At 40.1% G+C, this 14,760-nt stretch overlaps 1 protein-coding gene across 1 annotated transcript in view; it reads left to right on the forward strand.

Moving 5' to 3' along the window:
- The window catches only part of pparg (peroxisome proliferator-activated receptor gamma), a 31,274-nt gene that overhangs the window by 13,457 nt on the left and 3,057 nt on the right, over positions 1-14,760 (forward strand). Inside the window, exons 2-8 of the mRNA XM_035152543.1 lie at positions 2,694-2,990; positions 3,327-3,493; positions 6,063-6,201; positions 11,338-11,537; positions 13,470-13,581; positions 14,173-14,366; positions 14,477-14,720. Coding sequence (XP_035008434.1) covers positions 2,694-2,990; positions 3,327-3,493; positions 6,063-6,201; positions 11,338-11,537; positions 13,470-13,581; positions 14,173-14,366; positions 14,477-14,720 — 1,353 coding nt within the window. The remainder of the gene's footprint in view (positions 1-2,693; positions 2,991-3,326; positions 3,494-6,062; positions 6,202-11,337; positions 11,538-13,469; positions 13,582-14,172; positions 14,367-14,476; positions 14,721-14,760) is intronic.

Here is a 14,760-nt window from a genome sequence, read left to right on the forward strand (position 1 = left end):
AAGTGGTCTGAGGACCTGCTCCATGTCACCACTCTCACTTTATCTCCCTCTCTCTTCATCTCTAGAGCCTCTCTCTCTCTCTCCCACTAGATTTCTGTCTCTACATGACTTGATGCCAACCAGGACACAGTCGACTCCAACGCTGTGTCTGTTTTAGGATTTCGGATTGGCTGGCAGCCAGCCAACAGATGAAAAAAGTAGCCAGGTTTCTCTGGTTATTAATAGTCAGCATTTTCCCCCTTAGCAGCTTCCAAGGCAGTGGAAGTAACACACACACACACACACACTTTCTCTCTCCTGTTCTGAAACAATGTCACACTGGATCTGAATTTTAAGTGGATCCGCAAACAAGTAAAAAGGAAACAATAAGCAGTTGAGAACGGAGGATGTTTGTTCCACAGGGATGTTTTGCAGAGTAATGTGGAGCCATTTTTATACCTGGTACAACGGTGCCATCTGAGTTATTTTAGTTTTGTCCTGTTAATTCATCTCATTCTTTGTTACATTTTTTTTTCCAATTTAAGAACTTGAGGCTGATTAGAGGAGGTTTATTTTGAGGTCCACTGTTGGTTACAAAAGGTTGTTTGGCAGGCCATGTAGCACAGTGAACCTTTTACTCTATTAATTATTTATAAACTCTTGCTACTTTTTCCTTTTCCTTTTCATAGTTTCTCCAGTTTAAATCAGGGTCAGGACAACTTCCTCCCTCGTAAAAAAGAAAAACGTGTGGGAAAACTCAGTCGTTTCCAGCAGTGATATATAGAATGACTTGTGTATCAGCAATTTCCTTCCTACAAGAAGTATTCACCACTCAAATGTTCCATGAAAAGTTTTTTTAATGGTAATAGTTTAATGGATACTATCAAATCCCAAACCGGATGTAGTGAATTAGAACAGATCATCCATCCATCACTGGATGATATGTTACTATAATATGATGAACATGTGCATTGTAATTCATTTTGCTGATATAAATGTTAGATGTCTATTATAATTAAAAACTGAGACTTAACATTTTTGACCCGTACTATTTCTGTCTTCACTCAGAATGAATTGTAATATTGAGTATTACATGAATTATTTTTTGCGAATTATTGACAAAAATAAACAAAATAATACATTCATTTCAATATTTCTTACCCTTATTTGAAAGAATAATATATTTTTTTATGGCCCCATGTTTTTTAACAATATTCTGTGTTTACACTTTAAAACAGCTCCGGTTACTTATTATGTTTAAAGAGCCAAAACATCCTAAGAACAACAAATGAACAATATACACTTTTGCTGTGTCCCCAAACAAACCCTTATACAAACGTGCCCTTGATTGTAAAGCCTTGCATGTGGTTTACTCTCATGTGGACTGAAGTAACCTCTGATGACTGGACTTTGACCTTCTCAGCTGACTTCTCTCCTCCAATGTCCGACCATCTGAGTTAGATATTGGATGGACCGGAGAGCTTTCACTAATCTTTATGAATGTTCATTTTCCACGTGCTATTCATGTTTCTCTTTCTAAAGTGGCAGAGTTTATTATAAGACCACGTTGGTGATATATTGGTGAATATTGTTGTATCTCATGAAAAGACAAACAAACAAAGAGTGGATCTCTCTAACAAGTATTGTCTGATTTAAGTTCACAAAAATCAGTGCCCTGACATGTCCCTGCATTACAGTGCAGTTTATTTTTAATCAATCTTGTATACGTACATAGTCCTGTTACCATTAATAGTTACCCGAGCCGCAAATCCACAGCTAAAAATAGTCCCCAACACATGCACTACTTACAACTGTGTGAGTAATTTTTACTAAAAACCACAGTGTCCAGGTATTTTAGGAAATGTTTTCAGTGTAGACTGTAGATGTGTGGCCTGTTTTTCAAGATTCCCATCGTCTGAAAGTACTGGGAGAGCTGATAAAGCCATTTAGGTTTTAAGTGTGATTTATTCTCAGAAAAGTATATAATTGGCAGCTGTCTACACTTGACCAAATCAGAGGCTTTGCAGTAAATATTAAATTCATTTGAAAAAGCCCTGGAATGCACAGTGTCACAGCAGTTTTCGGTGTCCACCTGGTACCAAACACATTTCGCTCTCAGAACATACAGGACGTTCCAGTCCGAACGTCAGATTCCTACATCCTTGGCCTCAGACAGACGGAGGCTCAAACAGTCTTGCTTTCTGTGTCCTTTGGTTGGGTAATCGCACAGCGAGCCACCCAAACAGCAACAGAGGGAGATGGTGTTTTGAGCTGAAAAGACGTTCTTTAGTTCGCCATGTACTCCCTGTGACACAATCTGCCTCCCTGTTTACCAGATAACAGACAAACTGCCAGAATGAGCCAGAGGACCGGGGGAACTCATCACAGGGATTGAACGGGAGTGTGTGTGTGTGTGTGCGCAGTGTTTATGTTTTAGATATTTAATTTAATCATTAATAAAACTATGTTCACTGCAGCGTGTGGGCTCGTCTATGTCCATTTTCTTTGTCATCTCTTTCATTTCCTTGTTTCTCTTCTCTTATTTAGCTCATCCTCCCTTTCCCTCTCTGTCTGCTCAACTTTTTCCTCTTCCTCCCCTCCTCCCCTCGCCCTCCTTCTTCTCGACTTGTTTTCTTTTTTAACAAGGCCACACAGAGTCAACATAGGATATTGCATCAGCTAACTATTCACTGCCTCATCTCTCTCCTCCGCAGTCGACATGGTGGACACCCAGCAGCTCCTGGCTTGGCCTGTGGGTTTCAGTCTGAGCGCCGTGGACCTCTCGGAGCTGGACGACAGCTCCCACTCTCTCGACATGAAGCACTTGTCCACGTTGGACTACACCTCCATCTCCTCCGCCTCCGTCCCGTCCTCTCTGTCTCCCCAGCTCATGTCCTCCATCTCTTCCGTCGGCGTGGCCTATGACCCCAGTCCGCCGCAGAGCGAAGAACACCTGACGAACATGGATTACACCAACATGCACAGCTACAGGACAGAGCCGAACGTGCACAGTAAGTCCGCTCTGTGGTGTTAATTTAGTTCCTTTGTATTTTGGCAGAAAATAAGTTGAATCATACGCAACTTATTTTATCAGTTCAAGTCCTTGCAGAAGAAAGTGTCATGTGAATATTCAGGTTTAGGAGGAGAGTTTGTCAATATATTAATTTGTACATGTGCTAAAATCATCAGTTAGAGATTACAGGACACACATTTAAAGAAACAAGGAGTGTTAAACTTAATCTGAGCATTAAATCTAAAACTGGATTTAAGAGGTGAGGGTAATGTTAAAACATTTATCTGTCTTCCTTCTGCGTTTCCTCCCTGCCTGATTATGTTTCTGGTCTCAGATTCAATCAAGATGGAGCCAGAGTCACCACCTCAGTACTCGGACAGTCCCGTGTTTTCCAAGCTCCAGGACGACACGTCGACGGCATCGCTAAATATCGAGTGCCGCGTTTGCGGTGACAAAGCCTCAGGGTTTCACTATGGCGTCCATGCCTGTGAGGGCTGCAAGGTACGACTGAAAGAAAGCATGAGTGAAGATGAAACTTAAATGCAGTGTGTAGATTACCGGATTATAATACACCACCTTAGAGTCGTGTCAGGAAATAGTACCGGGTGGGTGTATAGCTATTTCTACAACAAAGTCTTGTTTCTTTGCCAGCCTTCGCTTCTCTGTCACCACGGGTTACTCTCAGGTGAAATGGGTTGGTGGAATAAAAAACTTGATAAAGCATGAAAAGAATTTTTTTTCTATGTCTGTCACCTCAACCACAGGCCCCATACATTTTCCACCCTGTGAGGACTACAGACATACAACCAGCCCTTTAGACATTCTCTGTCTGTCTGTTTGTCTGTCTGTTGTGTGGAACATAAATAATTAATGTTGTGTCGGGGGTGGGGGTTTCACACATTTCCATTTTCTTTGAAAAATTCAGACATTGTAGGAAGAGCCACAAATTGTGGCATCGTCACATGAGACGGACTTTTAGAAACGGCAACAATTTTTCCTCTCGCACCTTTAGGATGCTCAGCTTTTCTTTGAGACAACAATGTAATATGTGTTGTAAAGGCGTTACATTGTGATAGTGTTGCACTAGACTGCAGATAATTGGAAGGTATTTTTAATATTTTGTAAAACTTACTGAAACATTGGAGCCAAAACGTATGAAGTAACAAATAAACCAACTGTAGTGGCACTCAGTAGAGCCCACAGCTTCGCCAAGGGCCCTATCTCACAATGCAATAAAAAGTTATTTAAAAAATTGCTGGACCAGCCCCTTTGTCCATGGCCCCTACTAAACCATATTTAAATCTACTAGATCCGGATTCTTATTTGGATGTGCACCACATTGTACACACTCAGTTCCCTAAATGTTCCTGATTGTTTTCTTCAAGATCCATGAATGATTCCCTGGGAAATCTGTGAAAATCTCACAATGTCAAAGAAAGTGAAAAAATCCTGGAACCATCTCTTTTTCAGGATCTGTGCCAAAATCATTCCACTAACTTTTATGGCAATCTGTTTAAGTAGTGTTTGTGTAATCCTGCTGAAAAAAAAATACCAACCAACAAACACACAAACGGACACAGATAAATATATATCCTCCTTGCTAGAGGTAGAAATGACCTACAATTTAATGCACAGCCTTGACCATCACCATAGAGTGGAATCTCTGTGGCACTGTCAGAGCTGTTGTGTTGGATCCATTACATAGTACAAAGGTTTGTGTTTTTCTGTCCACTACTCCAGTACCTCCAGAGGCTGAATGAAGGTGAGGTACAGTAGTCATTGTTCTGCTCGGGTCTCAGGGGACACTCACCAGAAGAGGGGGTCTGCCAAACAGGCAAACACTTAATTGTTTCTAAACAGAAAACATTCTTTATTGAGGCGGGGTCTTGACCCCCTTTCACTTCCTCCTTCCTAAAATAACCCGCAATTAAAAAAAGAACATCTGCGGATTGTAGGAATACAGATGCTAAACCCACCGGCCTCCAGCCACCTGTGGATTTTTATATAAAGCTTAAATAAAGTCCTCCTGGTTTCCTTTTTCTATTCCATTCAATTGTTTCTATTAGCTCTGAGTCAGCCTAGTCAAACAGCCATTAACAAACATGTGACTGTGTGTATAGTGTGTTCAGGAGTTTGACCATGGCTGTGGAGTTAATAGCTGAGATAAGTGTGAGTCTTATGGCTGCTTTGGTCCTAAGGTTAAAAACATCAAAGCAGAAATCCACCCTAAAAGACAACCCACCTGTGGTCAGTGTGGCTGACTTCATCGCAGATTAGAGAGAACCAGGAATCTAATCTGCATCAGTCAACAGAAACTTTGTGCTGCTTCACAAAAATAACTGATAATGAATACTGAATCACAACATTTTAAAACAAAGTGGTTATTTTATCTTTTTGGGGGAAAATTCAATTGCAATTTCACTTTGTTTCTTTTTTTTTGTAGTGTCCCATCTTTTTTTTTTTATGGTGGCAGCTATATTCTAGTTACCTTCGCCAAGGAGGTTGTTCTTTCACCGCTGCCCGTTTAATGTTTGGTTTGTTTGTAAGCAAGATTACACAAAAACTACTGAACTGATTTCCATGGGTGAGGGAAGAACCTATTACATTTAGGTGTGGATCTGTTCCAGGGTGTGGATCCAGGATTTGTTTTTCACTTTCTTTAACATTGTGAGATTTTTCAACATTTACACCATTTTGCTGCAGCTTGATTGAATTTTAGACTGTTGGACTTTGGCAAAGGAAAGTGCTCTACTGTGTGCTCTCTGGTTGCTGGAGTGTTTTCTGTGTTAATGAGAAACAAAAATTCAACTTTTTAAGATTTTCTTTCTTTATTCAAAATCTAGTCATTCTTTTCATGTCTTATTTTCCTGTCAACAAAAACCACAACCGTACTTAAGAAAATATTAACGTCAAAATAACTAAAATGCATATTTCATGTAATTTTATGACACAAATATCTCCCTGGCTCCTCTAGGAGCAGAGGTACTCGAGTAGAGCAAATGTAAAAAAGACAAATGACTGCAGTGATAATACGTTTACATAAGTAATGGTGTTGTTTTCTTTCTCGTAGGGTTTCTTCAGACGCACTATCAGGTTAAAGTTGGTGTACGATCACTGTGATCTCCACTGTCGCATTCACAAGAAGTCCCGCAACAAATGCCAATACTGTCGCTTCCAGAAGTGCCTTAATGTCGGCATGTCACACAACGGTAAGATGGTGATACTGTCACTCTATAATCAAGTATTACTACACTACAATCAAACATTACAATCAGTGTACTATCACTGCGTGTATCTACTGCATTGTGAAGGTTTCACTGTTCACACCGCGGACATATAGGTGTTTTCACTGTTTGGGGGACAGGACTGAACCCTACCCATCCGCTCTTACACTCACTATAAATAAACAGATGTAATTTCTTTGAAATTGTGGCCCAGGAAACGCCTCCAGGTAGAGCAGCTCCTCTGCCTCTGATGCCCTCTGAGAACAGCAGATACATCTTCACCACACTGCTGCCACAGATCTCTGAGGTGCAGTGGTGAAGAGTAGACCTGCTGCTTCTTCTGCGGTCTCCAGCCTCTATCGCTAAGCCTTTCAGTTCCCATCACACATGCAAAAAGAAAATTAAACCTGCAACACCAACAGCACGACTTACAGACACAATCGTTACACCGCAAAACAACAAATGGCTTTAACTGTTTTGATGCGCTGGCATTTTCACTGTGTACCTGTATGACAAATCGAATGTGTGGATTTCCATAAGGCTCATTATTACTTTGTACATCAGTGAGTGTTGTTCGTATATATGTGAACAGCTGAAAACACAAATGGACGTTGGTTGTGTTTCCTTCCTGCACCTTAACAACATGAAAACATAACCTGGTGTAGGTGACACAAAGGGAGTGTACATGACAGAAAAAGTCAGAATTTTGTTGCTGATGGTTCTGAAGAGACATTATTGAAAGAACATTGAAATTTATTGGAAGATAAATAAACGTTAAAATTAACATACCAGACTTATCTGAAAGGACATTTTTCATCTGTGGTCCCTGGGCAAATATTTCATGGTAAAAAATACAGTAAGATTAAAATGAAAAAGGTTATTTTATAAGCATGGAGTTACTACGGTATAAAATAAAGGACGTTATTACGATACATCGCCGGCTTATCAACAAGCGGTCTCTCTGATATGAAGCAAGTGGAGCTACCTTCTGAAATACGAGGTAAAAGCGATCAGACAGTACGTCAAAAGCTCCACATCATACATAAGTAGATAAATCATATACAATAAGATTCCTTCTCCAAAGGAACACCTTCGCCCTCGCCCTTTTTCTGTAGACAAGCTGTTGTTTTGTCAGCACATCACCTGGCACATCTGTAGGTTTTCCAAATCAAGCCCTGACTCCTCCCCCCAGCATGTTTCCAATGACTGCGTGGGAATTCACAGGTCCTTCCTGACTAACATCTTTCTGACTCTCTTGTTGGTTTTGTTTCATCAGTCAGGTTGTGACAAATTATAGCCTTCCACTCTTGAGCTTTAAAAATTCCAGTGTCCAATTAAATAGGCTGCGACTGCTCAGTTTCTGCGTGATGAATGAAACTTGTTAACTGTTTGTACAGACGGCTAACAAATTAAAGGAAAGCCCAAAAGGGAGGGAGTATTCAGGTATTGGGACACCATGATGACGTCAGTGAGCCGTGGTATAGATTCTGCAAGTCTCCTGACTCTGCTGGAGGGAAAGGACCCAACTCTTTTAAAAGATAATCGCTCATTTGCTGTTTTGATGATGGTCTAAAATCTCCCATTGAAGCTCCATTGGGTTGAGATGTAGTGACTGGGAAGGCCATAGAATATAAAACATTTTCATGCACTTCAACCATTCAATGACTCCTTGTGTCCTGATTCTCCTTTAATTTGTCACGTTTCTGTAGATGTAGAGAAGATACATGAAATATTTGCAGAGATCAGTGTGTGTGTGTGTGTGTGTGTGTGTGTGTGTGTGTGTGTGTGTGTGTGTGTGTGTGTGTGTGTGTGTGTGTGTGTGTCTGCGCCTGCGCCTGAACGCTGTGATCATAAAAGACTTTATCTGATAAAACGTATTCGCGTGCAAAGACAAGAAGCTGACAGGACAGGAAACAGGGTTATAAGCTATACAACTCTTTATCAAACGCTTTATTGTCATTACCATCTACCACTATGTGTTCACTTACTGCAGCTGAGCACCAACCCCACACTCTTCTCTCTGCTGCTGTACTTAACCCTACAGTTACATAAACAATCAGAAGTTTCTGAATGAGAGGTCATTCCCACTTTCTCTGCCAAATCAGCTGGCCGGACATTTGACGGCCTTGTCCAGCGGCAAATTCCTCTCACCCGCAGTGACTGCAGCACAAGAGGGAACAGTTCAAAACACCAGTGTGGGAACATGGGGCCTTTACACTTACCCATATTAACGTCTACCTATGTTGTTTGTTCTATGGAGAGCAACTGACATTTTAGAAACTTATGAAACATCATAATTTGGCTTAATTTTTTTACGACATGATGTAGTGAATAAAAGCCACACACACTCTTTTTAGTGTCTTTAAATGTAGAAGTTCATAAAATGGAAGGACTGTAAATATAATGCTCTATACAGTTATCATAAAAGTTGTCCATCAAGTCCTCCCACACACAAGTAAATATGTGTCTCGTTCACACGTTCACACACTGGAGACGCAGCATCAGGAGCAGTTAAGGTTTGCTGAAGGACACTTCACTGATCGTCTAAGAAATGAATCAGGAGTCACGCCTTTCCTTAAATTTCACGTCAAACAACAACTGATCCACTAGAAATTTGATCAATTCCTTAAATCTGACAGATTCTAGGTGTTGGCCCAAATTGAACAATTCGGTGTAAGTGAGGTTTAAAGACTCTTTCCTCACTGAGGAGCTGTTTTTCAGCGTAAGCCGGCATTAAAAAATGAACAATTTATACTCTTTATACATTTTTTCAAACATGGTTGAGTTTAACTTGAATATGAGCACTGCTGACTTGAGGCTGAACAGCACCGTTTTAGCTTCTCCTAGGAAAGGTTTATTTTTTCTCCTCTCTTGTCATTTATCTTCATGTTTCTCTCCTCGTCTGTTTCTCTCCTCTGATATTCCTCGAGGTTTCGTGCGGCACTTTGAAAAATCTGCTCTGAATGGGTTTTTACTTTACCAATGATTGACATCTGAGGAGTGCATAGACCTCAACTGATTTCTCTAACCTGCTGTGTCATTACTGCTGGCCCGTTTCCCAGGTGGTGATATAGGCCAGTTTAGCCTGTATTCATTTGCTTAAGGTGTGTGTTCATCACACAGTCAGCATTACACAACCTCACACACGAACACACGCGCCCACAGGCTTGAATGGAGAGATTAATGACTTCCACTCACAGAAAAAAAAAAGGAGGTTTAACCTTTTCACAACTTCACAGCATCAATTTCATTTTTCATTTTTAGATAAATGTTCAAAAAGAACATTTTCACAGAATTCTGATCTGAAGATTACTCTTTATTTATAACGTTTAAAAATACATTGTAATAATAATAAGGAAAAGTATCTATCACAACAGAGGTCTCATAACTGCCTGTTTTTATAATCAACATTAATGAAAAAGGTCAAATCACTTCACAGCAGTTAAAAGTGACATTGCGTTTCAATCATTAAGTAACCCATCTTTAATTTCTCTTACATGTTAAAAAAGTATATGTGATTTCATAATGGTTATTAGAAATATAGTATAAAGTGAATTTTAAAATAGATCCTTTAAAATGTGGATAATCATGTACAGACCAGGCTCCTTGGTAGTTATTGATACACAGTGTAATAGTATCAGTGGGAGCAGGTGGAAAGAGGAGGAGAATAGAGATTTTGTTTTAAAAGGTATGAGACAGTTTCGCCGGTGTTGAGGTTTTGCAGTGATCCGTGATAACAACGTCATTAAGGTAAACCACATTTTGTAATCGCTTCATCAGACACACCTCGTAAAATCACAGCATGTTGATGTTGAGTCATTTATGAGAGAAAGGAGCTCTGCTTTGTTACCAGGAGAGTACAGTCTTTTAAAATGACGAAATCTTTCCTAACACATGTCTGGGGAATCTTTCCATTTCAAGATCTCCTGTATCTGAATTTCAAAATTCACTTTAATGTGCTGACATCTGGGCAGTTGAAAGTTGCTAAACACTGGTATTATGAAAAGATAAGTTAAGAGAAAGAGTCCCAAGAGTCTTTTTGAGCAACAGCTAAAATAAATACTTTGTCCATCTGAAATAAATTGCTCCACACTTTAAAGTCATTACTTTTTAGAGCCCAACTGATTTTTGGGTGACTCTAATACCAATATTAATGCCGATATATCATCCAATATATATATATATAGCCTATACAAAGAGAAGATTTTGGCAAGGATTTCGAATTAATTATTCATAAGTCTTTATCTAACCCTTAAAAACAAAGAAATGCAATTGAGGGCTTGGTATTTTACAGTTTAATAATAAACTTTATTATAAGTAAAATAAACGTTTTCATATTGGCCCACATCGGCAAACAAACACCGATATGGATAAGTCTGTGAAAGGCTCATATCGGCCGATCAGCCAACCAACCTGGACTCCATTCAAGTATAATTAGTTTGCTGTGAGTAGTAGGTAATTTCTTTGAATATTAGATAATGGACCTGATTCATTGATCCCTGTCCATATAATAAAAGATCTGATAAAGAAATTTAACAACCATAGCTGTAATTGCAAGCAGCCAGAAAGCTCTGCAATAGAACTAGAATAGTAAACATCTGCAATAATTTCACTAAAATAATACAATAATTAGTTTAACAACACAATTATACAATAAAGACTGTTTTCTAATTGTGTCGTGTGAGTTTTATTGAGAATATCAAGGCTAATGTTAAGGCCAATACTGCATGGTGTAGTGGTACATTTTGACAGTGGCCTGATGTGTTCCTGCAGGATATGGTTTTGAATGCAACATTGTACTCTGGTGTCAGAGCTCCCTGCTGTTTTGATGGCTTCTGAAGATGAGGATTAAAAGATCAGAAACTGATACCTCTGATACGGTGTGTCACTGCTCCTAGGGCCAGTTTAATTCATGATAAAAAGGTGGCTCAGTAAATCTGGGCTGTTCAGAAATGAGAAGGGTATGAACTGTAACCTGTAGGATCTGTTTCTTGAATCTACCTTGTGATTAAATTTGCTTTTAACTGTCTGTCTGCTGCTTTATCTTCCCGGCCTGGCAGCCTCTGTCTTTGTTTATCTGTTTGTGTTCTGTAATGTGTTTTTGTTGTTTCTGTTTCCCAGCTATTCGTTTTGGCCGGATGCCTCAGGCAGAGAAGGAGAAGCTTCTGGCGGAGTTCTCGTCTGACATGGAGCACATGCACCCGGAGGCAGCAGATCTGAGGGCCTTGGCCCGCCATCTGTACGAGGCCTATCTGAAATACTTCCCCCTCACCAAGGCCAAGGCTAGAGCCATCCTCTCTGGGAAGACCGGAGACAATGCGGTAAGCAGCACTGCCTCACTGCCTTCTACTTTACTTTTATTTTTACTATTTACTATACATTAACCATGTAGTTGATAATTACATTTACATACAACATTTATCGGTATTCACAGGACATTGTATTTCACATTTAAGCTGATCCTTTCAGGTGTAGTTTCAGATTTTAGTGGCCATGAGCTCAGTTCCCCTGTTACCTGGTTTGCTTTACCATGAGGTGAAGGTGAGACATCAACATTTACCTGAGCTGAACTTCTGGATCAGTTTCACCGATATGTTTAACCTGACTTTTAGCAGTTATCATATAAAGGGCATAAAAAGCCTTAATCCTGGTTCACACATTTCAGTTCAGTTCACATGATTTTTAGAAGGCGGCTGATCTGAGCCAAATGAACGTTCGGTCATCAGTGGCCAATCGCTATGTTTGAACTCTTCAATGAATTGATTAGAGAAGCTCACCGATACATAGAAGACTCTGACTAGTAGCTGAAATAATGAAAATGTGACATATCGTTTATTTCTGTGTTTTTTTTACTTCACGTTATGAGATGTTGAATCTCAGTATTTAAAGAATGTGATACTAGTTATTGCCTCTTCATTTGGAGACCAACTTTAGCAGCAGTATCATAAGTTTTTCTTTTCCTTTTCTTTTGCTTCTCTTTCTAAAAAGGCTCAGATTCAAGGCTGCTCTGAATCTCTTTGGCCTGCTTGTTATGACTGTTCATCAGACTGATAGCAGCCGAATGACACTTAATCCTGTGTTTGCATAAGGGATTCCTCTGTTATATAGTCAACCGCAGTATATTTATATGTTTTTTTAACATGCGGGGCCTTGATGTGAGATGACTCCACCTGCACTCCACACACACGCATCAGAGGCGAAGGAAGAACGAGGATTTAAGTGTCACCCTTGTTAATTGCAGTTGTTTGCTAAAGGGGTTTGTAAGAAATGGAACGACGACTGTGATGTTTTTGTGCAGGCGACATTTTAAAAAGCAAAGCTGAAAGCGGATTACTTTATTATCTCAGTTTATTCTTTAATAAGAGCAAATTCACTCAGGTGGATATTGCAACTTTGGCCAAGTTAGGCTCTAGCATAAAAAACGCAAGTGCACTGAATAAAGCAAGAGTGTGTAATGCTTGTGAAATGAACTTTTCATTTAAAGTTTGCGTGTACTTCCTGTGAGGCTGGTTTTCTCTGAGACCTCCAGTTCACTCCCACAGTCCTAAGACATGCAGATTGGTGTTAGGTTAATTGGAGACTGTAAATCGAATGTGTGAAGTGTCTCTGTCTGTTGGCCCTGTGATGGGCTGGTGACCTGTCCAAGGTGAACCCTGCCTCTCGCCCAACGTGAGCTGGGATTGGCTCTAGAGCCCCCGTGACTCTTAAAGGATAAAGCAATAAAGATAACGGACAAATCTGCTTTTCTATGGAATCTTATGGGGCATGACCCAAGGAAGAACCCATTTAATTTTGGAGTGCATGAGGATAGGCGAGCAGATCCGGGAAGGACGTCTCATTATTCATGTTACCACTCTGAAAAGGGAAGATTTAAGTGTATGAATGGTACTATTCATCCTTCAGGGCACTGCATGTCTTTTACCAGACAGCAAAACTTAACTCAGTTAAGCTTCATTTACCTGTAAATTGTGTTTTTGTCTGCCTCTGACTGCACAGGAGATGTATTTACTTTGCCCCATGTGAGATGTGAAGTGTTTGCTTTTGCAGATGATGAATGAGCCATGACCCACGTGCATAGACAGTGTATGTGATTACACCTGTAGCTCACCCGAGGACATGGGAGCTGACGTTGCTTCTTTTCTTTCTTACTTACTTTCCACCTTTCTTTTTCCTCTGCTCACTCCCAACATGTTCTGTCTTACTCCCACAAATTAACCCTTCCTTCTTCCATTTTCTTTCCTCTCTGCCTCTAGCCTTTTGTCATCCATGACATGAAGTCTCTAATGGAAGGAGAGCAGTTCATTAATTGCAGGCAGATGCCCATCCAGGAGCAGCAGGCCTCTGTCCTCACAGCCGCACACGGAGGTTTGTAGCATTTCGTTTTTTATCAGTTTTCGATTTATCAAGCAATATAACCAGATAATCACATAGAATTACCATTTTGATTACATCATCATTCACTGTATAAATATCAGAACAAATTATGATGATGGGGGGTGATTTGAGGATCTGAAAAGAAAGCGTAAAAGTCATGTTAATATGCATTAGAAGCATTAATCTAAAAACACTGTATTGCATAGTACAATGCTCTAGTTTGCTAATAAGATAGTTTGATGTAGTCAATAGGTAAATCATATACATTTTTAGTCATATTTGTATCAAAAGATAAAGATATATACATTCTTTTTTATATAAATTCAAAATAAAACCAATACAAATATATGGTTTTAGCCTTCAGTGTCAGTTTACAGCGCCACTGAACTGGCTCCAAACAATATCTTTAGTGTAGTTCAACCACTTCCAGGGAAAGTGGGAGATGCAAATCTCTGACACCGTTACTTTGGGGTCAGTGGTTAAAAAATTCAGAAGACATTTCTCAAGTTGATCTAGTTTCTTTCCAAACTCTGCAGCTAAACAACCACATCAGAGACAAAACTTTCTTTATGCAAATTTCAGGCCTCACAGAAGTTCACATGGGGTCAGATTATAGCGTCTGGGGAATGACGAGCATCAGCGGACAGGAGCCACAGAACGCTTTGGAGCTACGTTTCTTCCAAAGCTGTCAGTCACGCTCTGCTGAAGCAGTGAGGGAAGTGACAGAGTTTGCCAAGAGTATCCCAGGATTCACTGATCTGGATCTAAACGATCAGGTGAGATACAAAGGTTTCTCTTCACTGAGCAAAGGGACCAATGAAACCAGCTGAAGATCATCCACTGAGGATCTTATACATATCACCTTAACCCTTTCCCCTTTCCCCAGGTGACTCTGCTGAAGTATGGTGTGATAGAGGTCTTGATTATCATGATGTCACCTCTGATGAACAAAGACGGGACCCTGATCTCCTACGGACAGATCTTCATGACGCGGGAGTTCCTCAAGAGTCTCAGGAAACCTTTCTGTCAAATGATGGAACCAAAGTTCGAGTTCTCCGTTAAATTCAACACGCTCGAGCTGGACGACAGTGACATGGCGCTGTTTCTGGTTGTCATTATCCTCAGCGGGGGTGGGTAACTCTTTTTGCTCTGTTTATCGTTGTGTTATTT

Source organism: Hippoglossus stenolepis, chromosome 3 (assembly GCF_022539355.2).
Source record: "Hippoglossus stenolepis isolate QCI-W04-F060 chromosome 3, HSTE1.2, whole genome shotgun sequence".
Lineage (NCBI taxonomy): Eukaryota > Metazoa > Chordata > Actinopteri > Pleuronectiformes > Pleuronectidae > Hippoglossus > Hippoglossus stenolepis.